We start from the raw sequence: 20,181 nt of genomic DNA on the forward strand, positions 1-20,181 counted from the left end.
GTCGAATAGATATTCAATGATACACAAAGCATTAGCCAACTACTCTTGAGTTGCAGTAGGTCACTTTATCCATCATTCCAAAGCATTCTCACACCTTCTCTTGTCACCCTGGACACAGTTTGGGCTTGGGGAGTTCTGGTTCACGCCTCTGTGCCCTGCACTTGCTTGTGGAGCCGTGATGGTGAACTCGGCGATCAGGTTGATTGTCATTTGCCCCTCAGCTGGCTTGTGAGAGGGAGTGGAGTAGATGGGCCAAACTGCCTTCCCTCTGGGCGTAGGTGCAGGGCCCGAGCAGAAACACAGAAGGGTGCTTGCTCAGCCACGTCAAGTCCATGTGGAGGCGGGGAGAAAGCCACGTGGGCTTGGAATGAAGTCAGGATGTCGAGGAGCACTGCATCCAAAGTAACTTGGGTTGGGTTGAACCTCTGCCAATGGATGTGGCTCCACATGGCTGCAACCATATAGCCCTTAAAGGGCGGCTGTCATAGCAGGGAAATACCAGAGCTCGGAAAATGGTTTTACTGTATTAGTATGTGTGTACAGTACTATCCCCGCACCCTGTAACAGCAGCACAGACAGGAGTGGCCATAGACTGAGACAAAGATCCCCTTCCTCTTGCTAATTGAAAATATTGGGTTAGGCAAAATCAGACTTGGCTTTGACTCTTCTTCTCAGAAGAACTTTTCTTGTCCTTAAGTAAGGTCACAATGGCAAAGGGAAATTGCATGTCGTCTCCGGCCAGCTGGGCATGGGAATGCACTTGATGTTTGAACCCTCTCCCGGTGCCTTGTTTGCCATTATTTTAGCATCTTCTCTTCCCGTGCATTCCCAATTGTAGAGGTAAATGTAGCTTTGCCACGCTACTACCTGATGCATATTAAGCGCTTTGCTCAGGTCATTATTCCCCCCCCCAGAGAAAGATCAGGAGTTCGCACGTCCTTGCTCGAAGGCAGGCACCTCTGTTCACCCCTCCCCTTGCATTTGAAAGGCGTGTTGCTGAAGGGTTTCACACTGGGTCAGTACTTTTCGCCCCTTTCGAGCTTTGGGAAATCTGCTTCATCATCGTCATTATGTGCCCTTAACTCTACGTGATTCTGATACCACCCGCTAATGTTACAAGTGATTTCTGTCCGGATGTTACGTGCCATGTCGTGTGACCTGGGCAATCATGGTCTTTCCATGACCACGGTTGTTCTTGGGAAATTTTGCCTTCATCTGGACAGCGTCTTTACAAGACGGGTGACCCCAGCCATTATCAATACTCTTCAGAGATTGTCTGCCTGGCATCAGTGGTCTTATTACCAGGACTTGTGATCTGCACCGGCTGCTCATACGACCATCCATCACCTGATCCAGTGGCTTCACATGACTCTGACTGGGGGGCTAAGCAGTTGCTACACCTTGCCCAAGGGTGACCTGCAGGCTAGTGGAGAGAAGGAGCGCCTTACACCTTCATTAGTACAGATACACCTCCACCCCGCCACTCTAAATCTGATTGGCCCCAAAATTCACCTCTCCCCAAGCACCAGGCATAGTATTGAGCTACAATCTCATTGCTTTTCATCACCTCCAGCACCTGACCCAAAGTTTCTGCTGAACATTTGAACGCCAAAACAGTGAGTACAGTCATTAGAGTAAATAGGAATGGGAAAGACGGGGCAGTGGAGGCAGGGCCTCTGACAAATGCAGTGACTGGTCTTTTCAGCATGACCTTTCACCAGAGTTCACAACCAAGGTCAGTGTCAGCAAATCCCCAGGCATACTTCATCAGCTCTGCCCTATAGTAGGTGAGATGGCTCCTTGAGTGCCATTGGCTCTCAGCAAATGTAATTAGTGTCCAATTGCATTTATAAGGTAAAATTGTCATTCAGATGGGTTTTAGAATAGTGAGCAAGCAAGTAACAAGGAGAGATAATGTAAGGTGAGCATTTCTTCAGTGAAGATTTGAGGCATCAGTCTTAACAGTTATACGATGGTGGATCCTGGTTAATTGGGACACATCAAACCAGTAGCACTTTGGCTCAATTGAGCAGCTGGCCCAATTAGGAGAAGTTTAAGGGAAATAGTTAAACATGCATAAAAAGGACAAACTAATTTTAACTAAGTAGCAAATTATGTATTTAAATGAAATACAGAACAAATTATAACACTGTGCAGTTAGTACTACAGTACTGTAAAACTGTGATTATGGATGGAGGAATTGATCCAGGGTACACTGCCATGTTCTTTTGATTGACTGTAAATCAGGGGGCTCCCAAACTTTTTTATGCCATGGACCTCTATCGTTAACCAAGGGGTCCACGAACAGAGATTAGGAAGCCCTGTTGTAAATGAACAAAATCAGTGCAGGCACCTAGTGCAGATAATGGAAGGTCACAAAATGCTTTCAACAGTTACATCCTCCAAATCATCATTTTCATTGTAATATTCAAGATGATTGTTGATATCTTCAAATTCTTCATGGTTCTTAACTTGCTGAAATAGTGAAATTGTTTCATTTTCACTCTTGGCTGTTTCTGGCGTCTCCAAGGAATGCTTGAAACTACAGTGAACAAAACAGTTCTGATGTTGTGCGACTGCCTATTTCTTGCCAACTGTTAGCGACAGAAATCACTGCATTTTGATCACAACCACACACAACTGGCACTATTTAAAAACTGGTTGCTCTAAACAGGGGTTATACCTAACAGCAACACAAATACGCTAGTAAGAAATTGTTCGGCTACAATCTTCTGTCCCAATTAAGCAGCATAGTGTCCCAAATAAATGAAAGGAATCCCAGCTATTTTCTCTATTAGCTTTTGTACTTTTAGAGTTGTCCCAAATAAGCGGTTGCCCTGATTAACTAATGGACCAATTAACTGGAATCCATTGTATTACCAACCATCCCATTTCCCAACGTATAATAATCCTGATTCTCATTCCCATTGATGGCACGTTAATGCATAGGTTTAATTTTCATAAGGTCCACATTGGTGATTTCCATTCTTCAAGCTTTGAGTTATGACTAAAGGGAACTAAATATAGTTATGCAGGTCTACTATGGTGCCAACTCGTCTCAGTGGTTGGATTTTAGGAAGAGCAGTCTTCTTGCTTCCATACAGTTCAGTGTATGTCCCTGTTTGATAAGTCGGTCCTAGTAATGGATATATTACTGCTGGATATACATTGGTTTAGTTCAACTGTATCATGCTGAAGGTCATTTTTTTATTCAGGAAAAGTTTACAAGATTGACTTGTGGAGGATATTGATCTGAATTTGCAGCCAGTCTCCTTACTCTTTCGCTCAGCTATCACCAAGCATGCATTTGCTGTTAACCCCTCCAGTCCAACTGCTGTTTCTTTGCCTGGTTCCCCACCTCATCAAACACATCCATCACACTGCATGATTGAAAAGCTGGTTCTGAACTTCAACTTGTTTTTTTTTGTTTTTCTGGGCTTATCTGCATTAGTTTTATTCTCTGCTGACAGTGAGATTAGTGGTTTTGTTAAACTTTGGGGGAAGGACCTTGCAGGAAGATGTGAAGTCACAAGGGGATTGTCTTGACGCCTGCTCAGTGCAATAACCACTTTTGAATTGTTTGTGTTCAGTGAACCATCAGGCTAATGGAAAGCGGGAATAATTGGCTTTCAGTTAATCAGCAAATGCTGTGCATTGTAGCCTACAAAACGTCTCTCATTTAGATGGGGTAAACAAATTATTTTAGGGGTAAACCCAACTTTAGTTACATCCCTGTCTTGACAGAATATTTCAAATTGGAAACACTTTCTCTTCTGTTTTTGATTTTCCCGTCCAGAGTTAAGTATTTCTCGCTTTTTTTTAGTAGTTCAGACTTCAGCAAATGTCAGGCTCCATTTTGAAGAATTCCACCTTGCAAGCAGGCCTCCCTTGTACATGCTCGCCCGTCTGGCCTTGCTCCTCTTCAAGAAAGAGCCCCCCACCATTGACAGTTGCTCTTTCGTGCCTGTTGGTCTCGTGCTTCAGATAATTTAACAGGACTGATTCCATCTTGGAGTGTGTGCAGCTAAAGCAGCTTGCATTAATTTCCCACGCTGGGCCATTGGAGATCCATCGGGCTCGACTCCTATACATCAGTTTCCCTGGAGAAGTTGGGGAATTGGCTCACAGGAGTAGCCGGTTCCTGGATCATAGTGGACATTCTTCAGCCAATCAGTTTGTGTGCTGTTTACAAAAATTCCTTCGCACAGAGTACTGCTATTTTTGCACCATCTGCTTTACTGGCGAATTCCCGCTCTGCCAATTTTTAGGATGAGAAACACTGGCAAGAGTGGGGTTTTGGAGTCATGGGGTTCCCTAAATGGCTGCAGGGAGGAGGAATAAAAGTTAGGAGAAGGTAGAGCTGAAATAATGGAAACTCTGTCCGTTACCACCAATTCCTATCCTTACCCAAATCTGATGGAAACCCAAGATGCAAAACTAATGATATCTCTGAAAAGAGGAAGAACTTTCATTTCTATAGCACCGTATACAATTCCAGAAAATCTTTAACTACAGGCCTTAAAGAGTTCTTTTTGACTGCAGTCACTGCTAGAATGTAGGAAATCCAGCAGGGTATTTGGTAAGCAGTTTGTACAGGGCATGTTTCCAAGACAGCAACGTGATGGTGAGCAGATTATTTTTTGATGATGGTTGACCGTTAAACCAGAGCTTTGGGGACGGAAGACAAAATTGAAAAATTAAAACTTAGTAACAATTGCTCCAGCACAATCAGGAAGTGTTGTTCAAGCTTTGAGAACACAGAAAATCCTCTCTGTTAATCCCATGTGAGTTGACGGTTATGAATTATTCTCTGGCTCTTTCAGTGGGCTCTTTAAAAGCGCTAAGGTCTGGTTTACAGTACAAGACAGCAACTGTGAGAAGCACAGCCACTGCAGGTGTTACTTGGAAAAGTTTTTTAGGCAATCACCATCTCAGTTCATTAAGCTCTGCTGTATATTGCCTGTGAGAAAGAGGGTAGAGAAAGTAATGTTACAGCAACTCTTGACTAAACCAGAGCTCGGGATGTGATGGACTGAAAGTTATATTGCATCAAAGTGCAAAAATCAATCCGTGTTGGAGTATATTTGTAGATCCCAAAAAAGTTTGCATTTGATATTTAGGAAGCTTTGTTTGACTTTCAAGAATATTTTAATAAGAGTAGTCTTAGTGTATTTTTAAATTTAAATTTAGTAGCAAATTATGAGTGAATAGAGCATTTGCAACTTTTTCTCCTTTGGAGACCAGCCCTTGCAGCTGCAAGATGGGAACTGAGCTCTTTGAAACACACAGGTTATACTAGTCAGTCCATTGTCAGTCAGTAATCTTCCATCCTGCTTCTAAGAGAGGTTCCGAGAAGTTTTGCATCACGAGTAAATGCCAAGATCAAAATCCACAGTGTCTGCAAAACTGAATAAAAGTTTTTAAAAAATCAGTCTAGGTTTAGCCACAGCACCTTTCATAACCTTGGAAGTTTGAGCTTTCAGCCAATGAGCAAGTTTATGTGTAGTCACTGTTGCAGTGCAAGAAAGTTTATAATAATTATATTATTTATTATATGTATTTATTAATAATCACTTTATAATAATACCCCGTAACAGTAGTGCAATATGGTGTTGTTGAGCTATCGGTTTAGGCCCCTTACGAGAGGAGCAATGGGTTTAAGCTCTCTTTTGAAAACACAGTAGCATAGCGGCTAGAGCTACACTTGGGGTGTCAGAGTTCAATTCCGACACTCTGTAAGGAGTTTTTATTTCCTTCTCGTGACCATGTGGGTTTCCTCTGGGTGCTCTGGTTTCCTCCCACATTCTAAAGATGCACTGGCTCGTAGGTTAATTGGTCATTGTAAATTATCCTGTGATCCAGCTGGTGTTGAATCGGTGGGTTGCTGGGCCGGAAGAGTTTGTTCCACTCTTTTGAGCCTGCAGTCTTCTAACAAGACCGGAGTATTACCCACCCAGACAAAATAGGAGCAAGTCTGGCCAAAAGTAATATTGCCTCATTATCTACAAGAATAGTTAAACTAAAATTATTCTTAAAAAAATAGTGGGTGTGCAAGGGGGATGGGACCCGGAGCGATAGAGCAGTGAAAGAAGTGCATGGAGTAAAGCCAGATCTAACATATAGAGAGGCTTTGAGGAAAGAGAAGCAGAATAAAGGGTGTAAAGATGGTAAGGTAGAAGGGCTAAAGTGAGTGTATTTCAATGTAAGAAGTATCAGGGACAAAGATGATGACCTGAGAGCTTGGATACATACATGGAATTATGATGTAGTGGCCATTACGGAGACTTGGCTGGCACCAGGGCAGGAATGGATTCTCAATATTCCTGGATTTCAGTGCTTTAAAAGGGATGGGGGGGGGGGGAGGGGAGGAGGGGTGGCATTACTGGTCAGGGATACTATTACAGCTGCAGAAAGGGTGGGTAATGTAGCAGGATCCTCTTTTGAGTCAGTATGGGTGGAAGTCAGGAACAGGAAGGGAGCAGTTACTCTACTGGGGGTATTCTATAGGCCCCCTGGTAGCAGCAGAGATACTGAGGAGCAGATTGGGAGGCAGATTTTGGAAAGGTGCAAAAATAACAGGGTTGTTATCATGGGTGACTTTAACTTCCCTAATATTGATTGGCACTTGATTAGTTCCAAGGGTTTAGATGGGGCAGAGTTTGTTAAGTGTGTCCAGGATGGATTCCTGTCACAGTATGTTGACAGGCCGACTGGGGGAATGCCATACTAGATCTAGTATTAGGTAACAAACTGGGTCAGGTCACTGATCTGTCAGTGGGTGAGTATCTGGGGGACAGTGACCACTGCTCCCTGGCCTTTAGCATTATCATGGAAAAGGATAGAATCAGAGAGGACAGGAAAATTTTTAATTGTGGAAGGGCAAATTATGAGGCTATAAGGCTGGAACTTGCGGGTGTGAATTGGGATGATGTTTTTGCAGGGAAATGTATTATGGACATGTGGTCGATGTTTAAGGATCTCTTGCAGGATGTTAGGGATAAATTTGTCCCGGTGAGGAAGATATAGAATGGTAGGGTGAAGGAACCATGGGTGACAAGTGAAGTGGAAAATCTAGTCAGGTGGAAGAAGGCAGCATACATGAGGTTTAGGAAGCAAGGATCAGATGGTTCTATTGAGGAATATAGGGTAGCAAGAAAGGAGCTTAAGAAGGGGCTGAGAAGAGTAAGAAGGGGTCATGAGAAGTCCTTGGCGAGTAGGGTAAAGGAAAACCCTAAGGCATTCTTCAATTATGTGAAGAACAAAAGGTTGACAGGAGTGAAGGTAGGACCGATTAGAGATAAAAGTGGGAAGATGTGCCTGGAGGCTGTGGAAGTGAGTGAGGTCCTCAATGAATACTTCTCTTCGGTATTCACCACTGAGAGGGAACTTGATGATGGTGAGGATAATATGAGTGAGGTTGATGTTATGGAGCATGTTAATATTAAGGGAGAGGAGGTGTTGGAGTTGTTAAAATACATTAGGACGGATAAGTCCCCGGGGCCTGACAGAATATTCCCTAGGCTGCTCCATGAGGCGAGGGAAGAGATTGCTGAACCTCTGGCTAGGATCTTTATGTCCTCGTTGTCCACGGGAATGGTACAGGAGGATTGGAGGGAGGCGAATGTTGTCCCCTTGTTCAAAAAAGGTAGTAGGGATAGTCCAGGTAATTATAGACCAGTGAGCCTTACGTCTGTGGTGCTGGAAAAGATTCTTAGAGATAGGATCTGTGGGCATTTAGAGAATCATGGTCTGATCAGGGACAGTCAGCATGGCTTTGTGAAAGGCAGATTGTGCCTAACAAGCCTGATAAAGTTCTTTGAGGAGGTGTCCAGGCATATAGATGAGGGTAGTGCAGTGGATGTGATCTACATGGATTTTAGTAAGGCATTTGACAAGGTTCCACACGGTAGGCTTATTCAGAAAGTCAGAAGGCATGGAATCCAGGGAAGTTTGGCCAGTTGGATTCAGAATTGGCTGGCCTGCAGAAGGCAGAATGTTGTGGTGGAGGGAGTACATTCAGATTGGAGGGTTGTGACTAGTGGTGCCCCACAAGGATCTGTTCTGGGACCTCTACTTTTTGTGATTTTTATTAACGACCTGGATGTGGGGGTAGAAGGGTGGGTTGGCAAGTTTGCAGACGACACAAAGGTTGATGTTGTTGTAGATAGTGTGGAGGATTGTCGAAAATTGCAGAGAGACATTGATAGGATGCAGAAGTGGGCTGAGAAGTGGTAGATGGAGTTCAACCTGGAGAAGTGTGAGGTGGTACACTTTTTGGAAGGACAAACTCCGAAGTAAATGGCAGGATACTTGGTGGTGTGGAGGAGCAGAGGGATCTGGGGGTACATGTCCACAGATCCCTGAAAGTTGCCTCACGGGTAGATAGGGTAGTTAAGAAAGCTTACGGGGTGTTAGCTTTCATAAGTCGAGGGATAGAGTTTAAGAGATGTGATGTAATGATGCAGCTCTATAAAACTCTAGTTAGGCCACACTTGGAGTACTGTGCCCAGTTCTGGTCGCCTCACTATAGGAAGGATGTGGAAGCATTGGAAAGGGTACAGAGGAGATTTACCAGGATGCTGCCGGGTTTAGAGAGTATGGATTATGATCAGAGATTAAGGGTGCTAGGGCTTTACTCTTTGGAGAGAAGGAGGATGAGAGGAGACATGATAGAGGTGTACAAGATATTAAGAGGAATAGACAGAGTGGACAGCCAGCGCCTCTTCCCCAGGGCACCACTGCTCAGTACAAGAGGACATGGCTTTAAGGTAAGGGGAGGGAAGTTCAAGGGGGATATTAGAGGAAGGTTTTTCACTCAGAGAGTGGTTGGTGCGTGGAATGCACTGCCTGAGTCAGTGGTGGAGGCAGATGCACTAGTGAAGTTTAAGAGACTACTAGACAGGTATATGGAGGAATTTAAGGTGGGGGTTATATGGGAGGCAGGGTTTGAGGGTCGGCACAACATTGTGGGCTGAAGGGCTGTAATGTGCTGTACTATTCTATGTTCTATGACTGTTTACAAATAGGAAGTGGGAATTGTCCCTTTGAATGAGGAAGGGAATCCAGAACTAAGCTCTTTAACAAGGTTTTATTTGAAGGTTGTATTTCCAGTTCTTAGATCTTTAATCAAAACTTTCTGAAATCCTCTGTGAAGGACTTCACTAAGCTAAAACTTGTAGGAATTCAATATAAGGTATGCATGAAATAGTGAAATGTGTTTAACTATCGGTAGGAAATGATGGGAAACTCCTGCAAGTGGTAATAAGTGCAAAGCTCACTTGTTCTAATCTACAATGTGAAATATGATCTGGAAGACAAATTTCAAAATATCAAAATGAATTGGTAAAATAGTAAAAAAAGAAGTCACATTGAGACTCCATGTGGAGTCGTTCTTTATGTGGAGAAATTGGAATGGTCATTTAGAATGCTTAACAGAAAATGCTGGAAACATTTTAATCAAAGACCTAAAAAGTTAACTTTGTTCGCTTTTCAGAGTTCATGCCTGACTGGCATTTCTTTTCTCCATTATTTCTGATTTCCAACATCGGCAATCTGTTTGATCTTCATTAACACATTTCAGTGTTTGATATAGCTCTTTCAGAAATGTACCAACCAGCAAGTAAATGAGTTTGAATTGGCAGAGACCGGGAGGGAGGTGTGGTGTTATTGGAAGTTCCTGTATCACCAAAGCCTGAACAATGTGATGAAAATACAGAGAACATTTTTAAAAAAGTTCTGGGATAATTATTTTGAATTGTAGAATGAACTCCATGCATTGCCAAAATAGCTATTTGCATTGATGGAGTGCGGGGACACCAACAATCAAAGTTCATATACTTTATTTATTATCAACTACATAGGCGTCACCACATACAACCCTGCAGGCATACTCAATAAATCCATAATAGAATAATAACTATAATATAATCAATGAAAGACGCACCAACCAGTGTGCAAAAGTCCACAAACTGTGCAAATGCAAAATGAAAGTTTTAATAATAATAAATATTCAATAAACATCAAGAACATGAGACAAAGAGTCCTTGAAAGTGAATCCATAAGTTGTGGGAACATTTTAGTGTTGGGACAAATGAAGTTATCGCCTTTGGTTCAAAAGCCTGATGGTTGAGGAGTAATAACTGTTCCTAACCCTGGTGGTGTGAGTCCTGAGACTCCTGTACCATCTTCCTGATGGCAGCAGCAAGAAGGGAGCATGCCCTGGGTGGTGGAGGACCCTTCATGTAGATGTGCTCAATGGTGGGGAAGACTTTACCTGTGACCCACTGGGCCGTACCCACTACCTTTTGTAGGATTTTCCATTCAAGGGCTTTGGTTTTTCCATACCAGGCTGTGATGCAGCTAGCCAGTCAATATACTGTCCACCCACACATCTGTATAGAAGTTTGTCAGAGTTTGCAGAATCGTTGCAAACTCCTAAGGAAGTAATGGCGCTGCCATGCTTTCTTTGTTATTGTACTTACGAAGATTGTTATTATTTTAACAATAGTAGGAGTAAATTATCTGTAACTACGAGACAAAGTTAGGACGTAGAACCTAGGAAAAAGTGAGGGTTGATGAGGTATGTACAAGAAGCACAGGAAATATTAAATATTTAACTTGGTACTGCTCCATCCCCATAAATTAATTAACAGCCAAGTTAAGGTGGAAATACAAGAGACTGCAGATGCTGGAATCTGGAGCAACACACAAAATGCTGGTGGAAATCGACAGGTCAGACAGCATCTATGGATGGAAATGGCCAGTGGATGAAGGGCCTCTGTTTCCCTTATACATACAGAGTTCCTCCAGTGTTTTGTGTATGAATACAGTTACTGTAACCCCAAGCCTTTCTCAAGTTTGAGAGTTAAACATGTTTCTTCTGCCTAGTTAGTGGACCAAATTTTCCTTCCTTTTCTCTTCTCCCCCAAGATTGCACCTGAAAGTTGTTTTACTTATCTCTAAAATCCACTCCATCTATCACTGTGCAAGTTGCACCCATATTGTTTCATTTCCAACTTTCAGCATTGGCAGTGTTGTTCTGTTCACTTCCAGCTATGTTAATGTCCATGTGTTTTCCCCAATGTGGCCACACAATCAACGTGCATAATGGTTGTTTCGGACCCAATAACAGAAACCAAACCGATGTACGTAGCTTGCGGCCTGCATTTTTAACTCAGAATAAGAAGCAAATCCTGCACCAAGTTGCCATCCAGATTAGAATTGAACTACCTGTGCTGGGACATTGATTTTGTGTCCATCAGTTCACTTACACTTCGATAACTTCTATGTATCAGAGGCTTTTCCAGGGGCTTTTTGTTGTAGCCATCAGTGCTGATGAATTTGAAATATGAGCCCCAGTTGGGTAAGTTTCCAGCAGTACCTATATTTTTTAAAACACTTATCAAAAATGGGTGGAATCCATTTTCTCACCGACCAAACATAAACATCATGATACGTGGATTGTGTTTTTTTAAATTTTTATTTTTATTTAGAGATAGAGCATGGTAACAAGCCCTTCCGGCCCAGCAATCCCTTACCAGCCAACTACACCCAGGTGACCAATAAACCTGCTTACCCATACATCCTCAGAACATGGGGTGGGTGGAAGCAGAGAACCCAAAGGAAACCTATGAGGCTATGGGGAGAACGTGTTCTCCCTCTCCCTCCCCCTCCCTGTCTCCCTCTATCTCTATCTCTCTCTTCCCCACTCTCTCCCCCCACTCTCTTCCCCCTCTCTCTTCCCCCTCCCTCCCCCTCTCTCCTCCCCCTTCTCTTCCCCCTCTCTCTCCCCCCTCTCTCTCCCCCTCTCTCCCCTCCTCTTCTCCCCTTCTCCCCCTCTCTCTTCTCCCCCCCTCTCTCTTCCCCCTCTCTCTTCTCCCCCCTCTCTCTTCTCCCCTCTCTCTCTTCCCCCCTCTCTCTTCTCCCCCCCCTCTCCTCCCACCCACTCCTCCCACCTTCCTCCCCCTCTCTCCTCCCACCTCTCCTCCCCCTCTCCTCCCCCTCTCTTCCCCCCTCTCTCTCCCCTCTCTCTTCTCCCCCCTCCTCCCCCTCTCTCCTCCAACCTCTCCTCCCCTCTCATCCTCCCCCTCTCTCCTCCCCCTCTCTCCTCCCACCTCTCCTCCCCCTCTCTCATCTCCCCTCTCTCTCCCCCCTCTCTCCCCTCTCTCTCCCTCTCTTCTCCCCCTCTCTTCTCCCCCTCTCTCTTCTCCCCTCTCTCTTCTCCCCCCTCTCTCTTCCCCCTCCTCCCCCTCTCTCCTCCCACCTCTCCTCCCCCTCTCTCCTCCCACCTCTCCTCCCCCTCTCTCTTCCCCCTCTCTTCTCCCACTCTCTCTTCTCACCCACTCTCTTCCCCCCTCTCTCTCCTCCCCTCTCTTCTCTTCCCCCCTTTTCTCCCCCTTCTCCCCCCACTCTTCCCTTTCTCTCTTCTCCCCACTCTCTTCCCCCTCTCTCTTCTCCCTCCTCCCCCTCTCTCCTCCCCTCTCTTCTCCCCCTCTCTTCTCCCCCCTCTCTTCTCCCCCTCTCTCTTCTCCCCACTCTCTCTCCTCCTCTCCTCCCCCTCCTCCCCCTCTCTCCTCCCCCTCTCCCCCCTTCCCCTCTCTCTTCCCCCCTCTTCCCCTTCCCCCTCTCTCATCTCCCCTCTCTCTTCTCCCCCTCCTCCCCCCCTCTCTCCTCCCCCTCCTCCCCTCTCTCCTCCCCCCTCCTCCCCTCCTCCCCCTCTCTCCTCCCTCCTCCCCCCTCTCCTCCCCCTCTCTCCTCCCCCTCCTCCCCCTCTCTCCTCCCCCCTCTCCTCCCCACTCCCTTCCCCCTCTCTCTTCCCTCTCTCTTCTCCCCCCTCCTCCCCCTCTCTCCTCCCCCTCCTCCCCCTCTCTCCTCCCCCCTCTCCTCCCCCTCTCTCCTCCCCCCTCTCCTCCCCCTCTCTCCTCCCCCTCTCTCCTCCCCCTCTCCTCCCCCTCTCTCCTCCCCCCTCTCCTCCCCCTCTCCTCCCCCCTCTCTTCCCCCTCTCTCTTCCCTCCTCTCTTCCGCTTCCCCCTCTCTCTTCTCCCCCCCTCACTCCCTCACTCTCTCTCTCCTTCCTTCCTTTCTCTCCACCCGCCCCGCCCTCCCGCATGCTGCCTACTGAGCATTTCCAATGTTTTGTAATTTCAGATCTCTGCTCTGTAGGGAAAAATGAGTATTCTCCAAAACTGCTTGATCCAGCATTTCCCATCGAGTCTGTCTCTATAATCATGTCTTGGCAGGCAGATGATTAGTGCAAAAAAGTAGTAAATAAACACAGTGGCAAATGCAAAAGGTGGCAAACCTGATGATCCCTGTGCATTTTATGGAAATGCATTGGATATTCATGTCGGATGCTGGATTCCTTGAGCTTAACCATCCCAAGTAAATCTGTTGTCTTCCTCTGGTTAAGTGATTTGTTTGTAAAATAAGCTGTCTAGGTATTGGAAGGCAAGCTGTTATTGGTAATATAATTACAAATACCCAAAGTCTGAATTCCATAGCAATAAATAAAACGGAGATATATTTATTTTCATGTATATCAACTGCCTGCCATATTAAAATTATCACTGTGCATGTTAAAATGTCATTAGTGTATAAATTCATTGTTGCTTAATTCAGAATATAGATATAAATTTGCAACAGACTTTGTGTGTGGTGCTGTCAAGACAGCCCGAGAGTCTACGGCTTGAAATAAAGCCTGTTCTGTCAACTTCACACCCTGACTTGAGCCCCGGAAAGACACGATGGCTGCCAGGCCACCTTCCGATTCAGAGGAGCTACAAACCTCTGAATCTCCTCAGCTTCCACGATTTATTCTATTGTGCATATTTGTTAATCATTTACAAAAAATATTCAGTACAGAATCCCAACTGGAAATGACACAACATTTTGATTTGACTTGAAAATAAAACTCATTGTTTTCCTTTCCAATTCAGTTTTTAACTAAACAAGCAAGTTGGTAGTGAGTTTAAGATCCCATGAAAATCTATCACTTGTTCCCACCATCTCGAGTCAAAATTTTAAATCATACATAATTCCTGGTTTTGAAAGTCACTGTGTATATTGAAAGATCGGGGTGTATTGAGAAATAATCTTGAAGCGTAATTTAGCCCAACTTCTTCCTACTCCCAATTTCCCAGCACACCTCACTACTGACTTGTAGCCTCATTCCAGGGTAATCCTGGAATTGGCAAGACTGGTGCAGCATTACCTCAGGACACTTGTAATATGACCGGTAGTGTGATTGCAGGCACTAATAAGGAAACTTGTAATATGACCGGTCATGTAATGGCTGGCACGACTTGTAATGTGCCCATCCAAAAGGTTAAAATGACGGGAACCACAATCACAATAGACAGACAAAGTACTGAATGGTTGTAAACTCCTGCAAATCTTTGATGGTGTCCATTTAATCTCAACACAGCAGAGAAGCTTGGAGCGGATAGGGACACAATGTTAATGGTTGTCAATGTCTTGTAAGGACACATTTGGTCTCCCTTGTTCAGAGGTACCCTCTCTGACGTATAATCAAGTCCTTTGGTCCTTTTAACGGTGATAAGAACACCTGAAAATGGAGCTGGAGCAGGCTCCCGTCCCCATGTGGCTACTCTGCCATCCACTGAGATGGTGGCTGTTATTCAGAGTAGAGTCCGTTGTAATATCACTGGCACGTGTTGTGAAATTTGTTATCATGCAGCAACCATACATTGTAACACATGATGAAAACTAAATTACAGTGTGTATGTGCGTGTATATAATATAGTTAAATTAGTAGTGCAAAAAGGTAGTGAGGTAATGTTCGTGGGTTCAATGCCCATTCAGAAATCGGATGGCGGGGGAGTGTGTGGTGTGCCTTCGGGCTCCTGTATTGCCTTCCTGATGTTAGCAGCGAGCCTAGGGTCTGTCCTGTCCTGGGCTTGGGGAATATTTTTTTCCTGATCTATCCTTGCGTCCCTTGATCTTCTCAATGTCCAGAAATCTGTCAAACTCTTATCTTGAGCGAAGTTGATAATTGAGCTTCTCCAGCCCTCTCAAGGCGCACTACCATCTGAGCAAAGAAATGTCTTCTCATCTCAGTTATAAACAGCATACTGTTTACTCTGAAACTGTACCCCCTATTCTAGAATCTTCTGCCAGGTGAAACGTCCTCTCAGTTTCCATCCGATCTTCCTTGTAAGGATTTTGAATGTTGCAGTGAGATCTCTGAAACATTGATGAGTGAGGTCTCCTTGATCTCCGCCATCGTGCGGTTAGAGTCAATAATTAGGGAAAGTAACCTGACACGGTTCGGGGAGCCTGCACCTTATCTAACCACTGTAACAATACCCCCCCCATCAGCATTAAATGGACCGATACCCAACAGCATCTTTTGCATTAAGATTTCATTTAAATACCCAAGCTCTCAATATTATCCGTACATATAGCAGAAATGCTGCTAGATTCCCGGGGACTAAACCTAGCAGATAGCTTGAGTGTTAAATGCTTACTGGCCCTGTGCAGGGAGGGCTTGGTTAATTCCCTCCCTGGAGTGAATTTGTACCCATTATAAACAGAACATTAGACTTCAGTCAAGTGCGTATGCAGCTGTTTACAGTAACTGCTGTTGCATCTGATCTGTAGTCATTCACGGGGGCATCGTGCTCAGCACACGGTGCACCCAGACACCCACGCAAAGAGTTAACACGCCATCTAACACAGCACTAGATCTGAGATATTTTTTATAAACCATGCCCAGATGCCCATGATTTATTTGGCCTGTAATTTTATCTTGTATAAATAAAAACTGCACTTGTTTCAATAAATACACAGCAGTGTTGAATGGGAAATATTTGCCTTACAAGGAGCTTTCTTGACAGGCTGATACCAGCTCTCAGATTAGCTACACAGGAACACAGCAGTCTGTGTCTTGGGAGCAGCGGGGAATTCCATAAAGAGTGCAGTAGCAGTACTCACTGCTGGGTTGCCTTGGCCAGACTTTTAATGAGAGCTTGGAAGTCCAACGGTCAATGTGCAATGCACCTCTTCATATGGTAATCCCTGTATCGTTGACCCTGCTTGCCCAGTCAGTGGGTCCGTTTACCTCTGCACTCTCTCAGCATATCTTTCTGAACACTTCACTCAAAGGGTCATAGACCCAAAGTGTTGACCACCTCTCTTAGTCCAGAGCCCAAAATCAAGTTTATTATCTCCGTCCAATGTCCTGAAACTTGTTTTGTTGCAGCAGCACAGTGCAAGATATAAAAGAAATACTTTAAGTTACAAAATCATAAATAGTCCACAAGGTGAGATAAAGATAACGGACTATTCAGAAATGTGACGGCGGAGGGGAAGAAACACTGATGTGGGTTTTCAGGCTGCTGTGCCTCCTCCCTAATGGTGGTAACGAGAAGAGACTATGTTCTGAGTGACGAGGGTTCTTGATGATGGATGCCACTGTCTGGAGGGCATCACCTTTTGATGCCTGAGCTGGCTGAATTTTCGACCCCTCTGCAGCCTCGTTTGATCCTGTGCGTTGGAGCTCCCATACCGGGCGTCGATGCAGACAGTCAGAATGCTCTCCACCATACATCCGTAGAATTTGCCAGGCTTTGCTGGGAAACGGAGGCTCTGCCTGCAGATTCAGATTCCCAGTACCTTTTTTTCAAATTTCCATCATCTATACTTCTCGTGCGATTTCCACACGTTTGCACAGATGTTCAACGGCAGTACTACTGTCCGCCCAAGCCCACCGCCGCAATCACCAACAACAACCGCAGAAGTTGTCATCCTTCAATAATTCAACTTCATTAATAAGCCAAAGGCTACTTTGAAATCTGTAACATACTGTTTTTTAAGTATGCATGTTCAGTTCAATGGTTACACTGGAGATATGGATGCAGTTATAAAGGCTCAATTATGGTCTATTGAGACAAAATGTTTACTTACCCAGCCTGAACCAATGTCTGTGATAAGGCAGGCAAGAGATTGGTCCTGACTGTAAGGGACAGTGGAGATGGGACCTCAGCTTTCAGCGCTGATTCAAAAGTGAACAGTAGTGACCATTGGAGGGAAGTTGCTGCAAGCTACATTTCCAGCCATTGGTATGACTTCAGCCTCAAAGTGCTGACCACATGGCCATGTTCCCCATTTCTTCTATTTGACCAATTCTTTTCAGCTCATGATAGGCTACTCGTGGGGATCCCAGGTTGGAGAAGATTCTGGGTGCAGTTCCTTGAATTCAGATCCTAATAGCACTATCACTGGGCAGATCTCAAGAAGGCAGCATGCCACTGATTTCAAGAGCAGTGGAAGATCCGCAATAAATGCCAGACACAGAAGGTACTGCAGCTGCTGGAAAGCCAGAGCGACACACACCGAAGGCTGGAGGAACTCAGCAGGCCAGGCAGCGTCTACAGATGGGAATAAGCAGTTGGTGTTTTGGCCCGAGACCCTTCGTCAGGACATGCTGTCCCTGATGGTGACAAGTGATACTGCAAGTCAGCTGGACTTGGTAGGAGAAACCAACCTGGAGCTGCCCTTGTGTGTGACCTTTCCAATGAGGTACCACCATTGCTGTAAAGATGCAATAAAGTCTTTGCTGGATGGTCTCGGGATCCTATGGCATATTTCCCAATAATTTTAGGCGATTTGTCTTCAGTACAGTAGCAAACAGGTGGGGAGAGAGGACAGTGACAGGAGCAATGCTGAGGTATTTGCATTGGACTGAGCAGTAAAGTATCTCACCAGACATTAAGTGGAAAGAAATGGTCATAAACCTTTCTTATTGTTTGGACCCATTAACGGTGACACCAATTGAAAATAATTCTAAAACTTTACAGGACTCAGAGCCCTCAGAGGTAGTGAAGCTTGTATGGAAAACCTTAATTCCTGGAGCACAAGTTATTTGATACAATCCAGAGCACTTATATCCATTATCTAGTTCTGTAGTATCCACTCATTAATGCTCTTGTACTGTGTTGGAAGTTGATGGATTCAGCCCATACTCTACTGTTTATTGTTAACTTTGAATAAAGATCTGCATCATTATAGTGTGTTGTCCTTCAAAAAGTTGAAAGGTTTAATTGAACGTCATTTGAAGATGAGGATATGGTCATCAGTTTCATTTTTTCTGTTTTGGGGCTGTTGCTTTGTATAAGGCAGCTGCCATTTTTTTGCCTAGACAACAGTGGCTGCAACAACAAAAAATATTTACTCAGCAGTCTGAAGTGTTGAGAAACAGGTGCTATACAAATGCAAGTCACTTCATTTTAACTAAATTAACTAAAAAGTTAACTTCTGCATTCAATGAGATTGTAGCATTCAGGATTACCTTGAGATTAGTCCAGTTCAGATTAACTGATGCAAAACTAAATTCATTTCAAAGTAGAGCAATTTGTACCTTTACTGCTATTTCACTCCTCAACTAATTGCTGCCTCAACATTAGCATGAAGCTGTTTAATTCCAAAGTGAAGAGTCATCTCCAGCAAAATTGAAAGCAATGTTAAGAAATGGAATCATTGACCTGTCGGCAAGAACCAGGGGTATAGATCTGTAGAAGTCTTAAATGGGAAATGGTGGTTCAGTGACTGTCGGAGTGCACCTTCATCCAGAGGACTGGTCAGCATGAAACTGGGACTGGGGATTTCTTGTGGCCTTTGCCTATTTATTTTTGAGGACTTTGCTGCAGCCTCTATGTTCAAAATGGATGAGAGAATGAGGGTGGAGTTGGAATGGCAGTGCTCCCAATAGCAAGTTCATCCCTACAGACAATTCACTGCCAACTTGGACCTGTTCCCACTTTTCAGTTATTCATTCGGATCAGATATATTGAAATTTTGAACTTCTTTAAAAAAAATATCCTGTAGAATTAATAGGATTCCTAAAAGATATTTATCATGCATGTTTGAAAAATTCTCACCACTATTGATTGCATTTTGTTTCATTTATCCAGTGAAACCTGCTTAGAAACATTCCTCTGTGATATTGAACCAATGCTTAAGATTTTTAGTCCACAGAACTAGCTGGTGCAAGCTGTTTGAATCAGACCACCAGTTAAACCTTTCTGCAGGTATCATCAAGAAGGTCACCAACTCCTTGTACAGAAATAGCAAACAACCTTGTAACTGAAGATAAAAATATAGCTTGAGTTGAAGACAGTGCAGAATCATTCTAGCCCTAATGCACAATGACATTAAAATAATCTTTAAAAGTGGTGCTGAGGCCAGATCATTTAAGTTTAAATGAAAACAGGCATTTGCTGAAATATTCCTTCTTATCAAGTCCCAATGGTTCATGTAGAATGCCTTTTATGAGACTTGATATCAGTTATCTGAATATGGGAATGTTCAGTAATAAAGTATTTACAGGGGTGGGAATAGCTATATAAAGTACAAAATCTTCACTCTAGAAGGCAACATTATTTTTTTAGCAAACATCTAATCCAAATAAGCATGACTCGTATCATCATCCAAGCTGAGGGTTTGAGCTAGAGTCTTAGTTTAATCTTGATACAAACATCATAAACCAGTGATTGATTTTGCCTTGTGGGCGTTAGTACATGCCTGCTCGAACAAGGTATAGTCCCATTGTTCAAAGCTATCGTGTGAGCTCAATTTAACCCCCTTACCAGAGGGAATTGTTGGAAAAAAAAGATAATCTGGGCAGGTTTCACTGTTGTGATTAACTGAATGAAAATTTGTGTTCATTCCCATTAATTATGTGCTTTTCTTGAATCCAGGCAATGAATGTGGTAAGTATCTAATTATTTTGTCCATTTGTGTGCATGTTCATGCATGTTATTCTCCTTCAAAAAAAACCTCTCCTGCCCAGGGTGATTCTAGGACTGCTTCCAAGACCAAGCCTTTTGCAAAATATATTGGAGAATTTAACTGACCTGTTGGAGGGCTCCAACCCGTAGCCTGAGAGTCAGTTCCTAAAATACACTCCTTGTTTTTTTTTAATGAACTTCCAGTGAGATTCAAGTAATCAGCTACTTGCCTCTGGAAGTGTAGTTTACACCCTGTGCTTGTAATAGTGCAATTGCTCAGATCATTGTACAATTCCAAGCACTACCAGATTGGCTATGTAAGCCAATTTATTCAAGGAAGGGGGCAGAGCTCAAATATCCCTGATAAGGATTGGAATAACTGATAGTCTTCAGTTGTCTTTCATAAGCCAGTTGCTTGTTGGTAGGAACATTCCAA

General features: G+C 44.0%; 1 protein-coding gene across 12 annotated transcripts in view; it reads left to right on the top strand.

The window, feature by feature from the left end:
• Window positions 1-20,181, top strand: part of LOC140731963 (transcriptional enhancer factor TEF-5-like) — a 295,063-nt gene that overhangs the window by 200,246 nt on the left and 74,636 nt on the right. Inside the window, exon 1 of one of the 12 annotated variants that reach the window (XM_073053989.1) lies at window positions 19,713-19,727. The exons of the other annotated variants lie outside the window; for them this stretch is intronic. Within the exon in view, the coding sequence (XP_072910090.1) occupies window positions 19,719-19,727 (9 nt within the window). The 5' untranslated portion in view covers window positions 19,713-19,718. Of the gene's footprint in view, window positions 1-19,712; window positions 19,728-20,181 lie in introns of those variants that run through there. 12 annotated transcript variants of the gene reach the window in all.

The sequence above is a fragment of the Hemitrygon akajei genome, chromosome 8, assembly GCF_048418815.1.
Source record: "Hemitrygon akajei chromosome 8, sHemAka1.3, whole genome shotgun sequence".
Lineage (NCBI taxonomy): Eukaryota > Metazoa > Chordata > Chondrichthyes > Myliobatiformes > Dasyatidae > Hemitrygon > Hemitrygon akajei.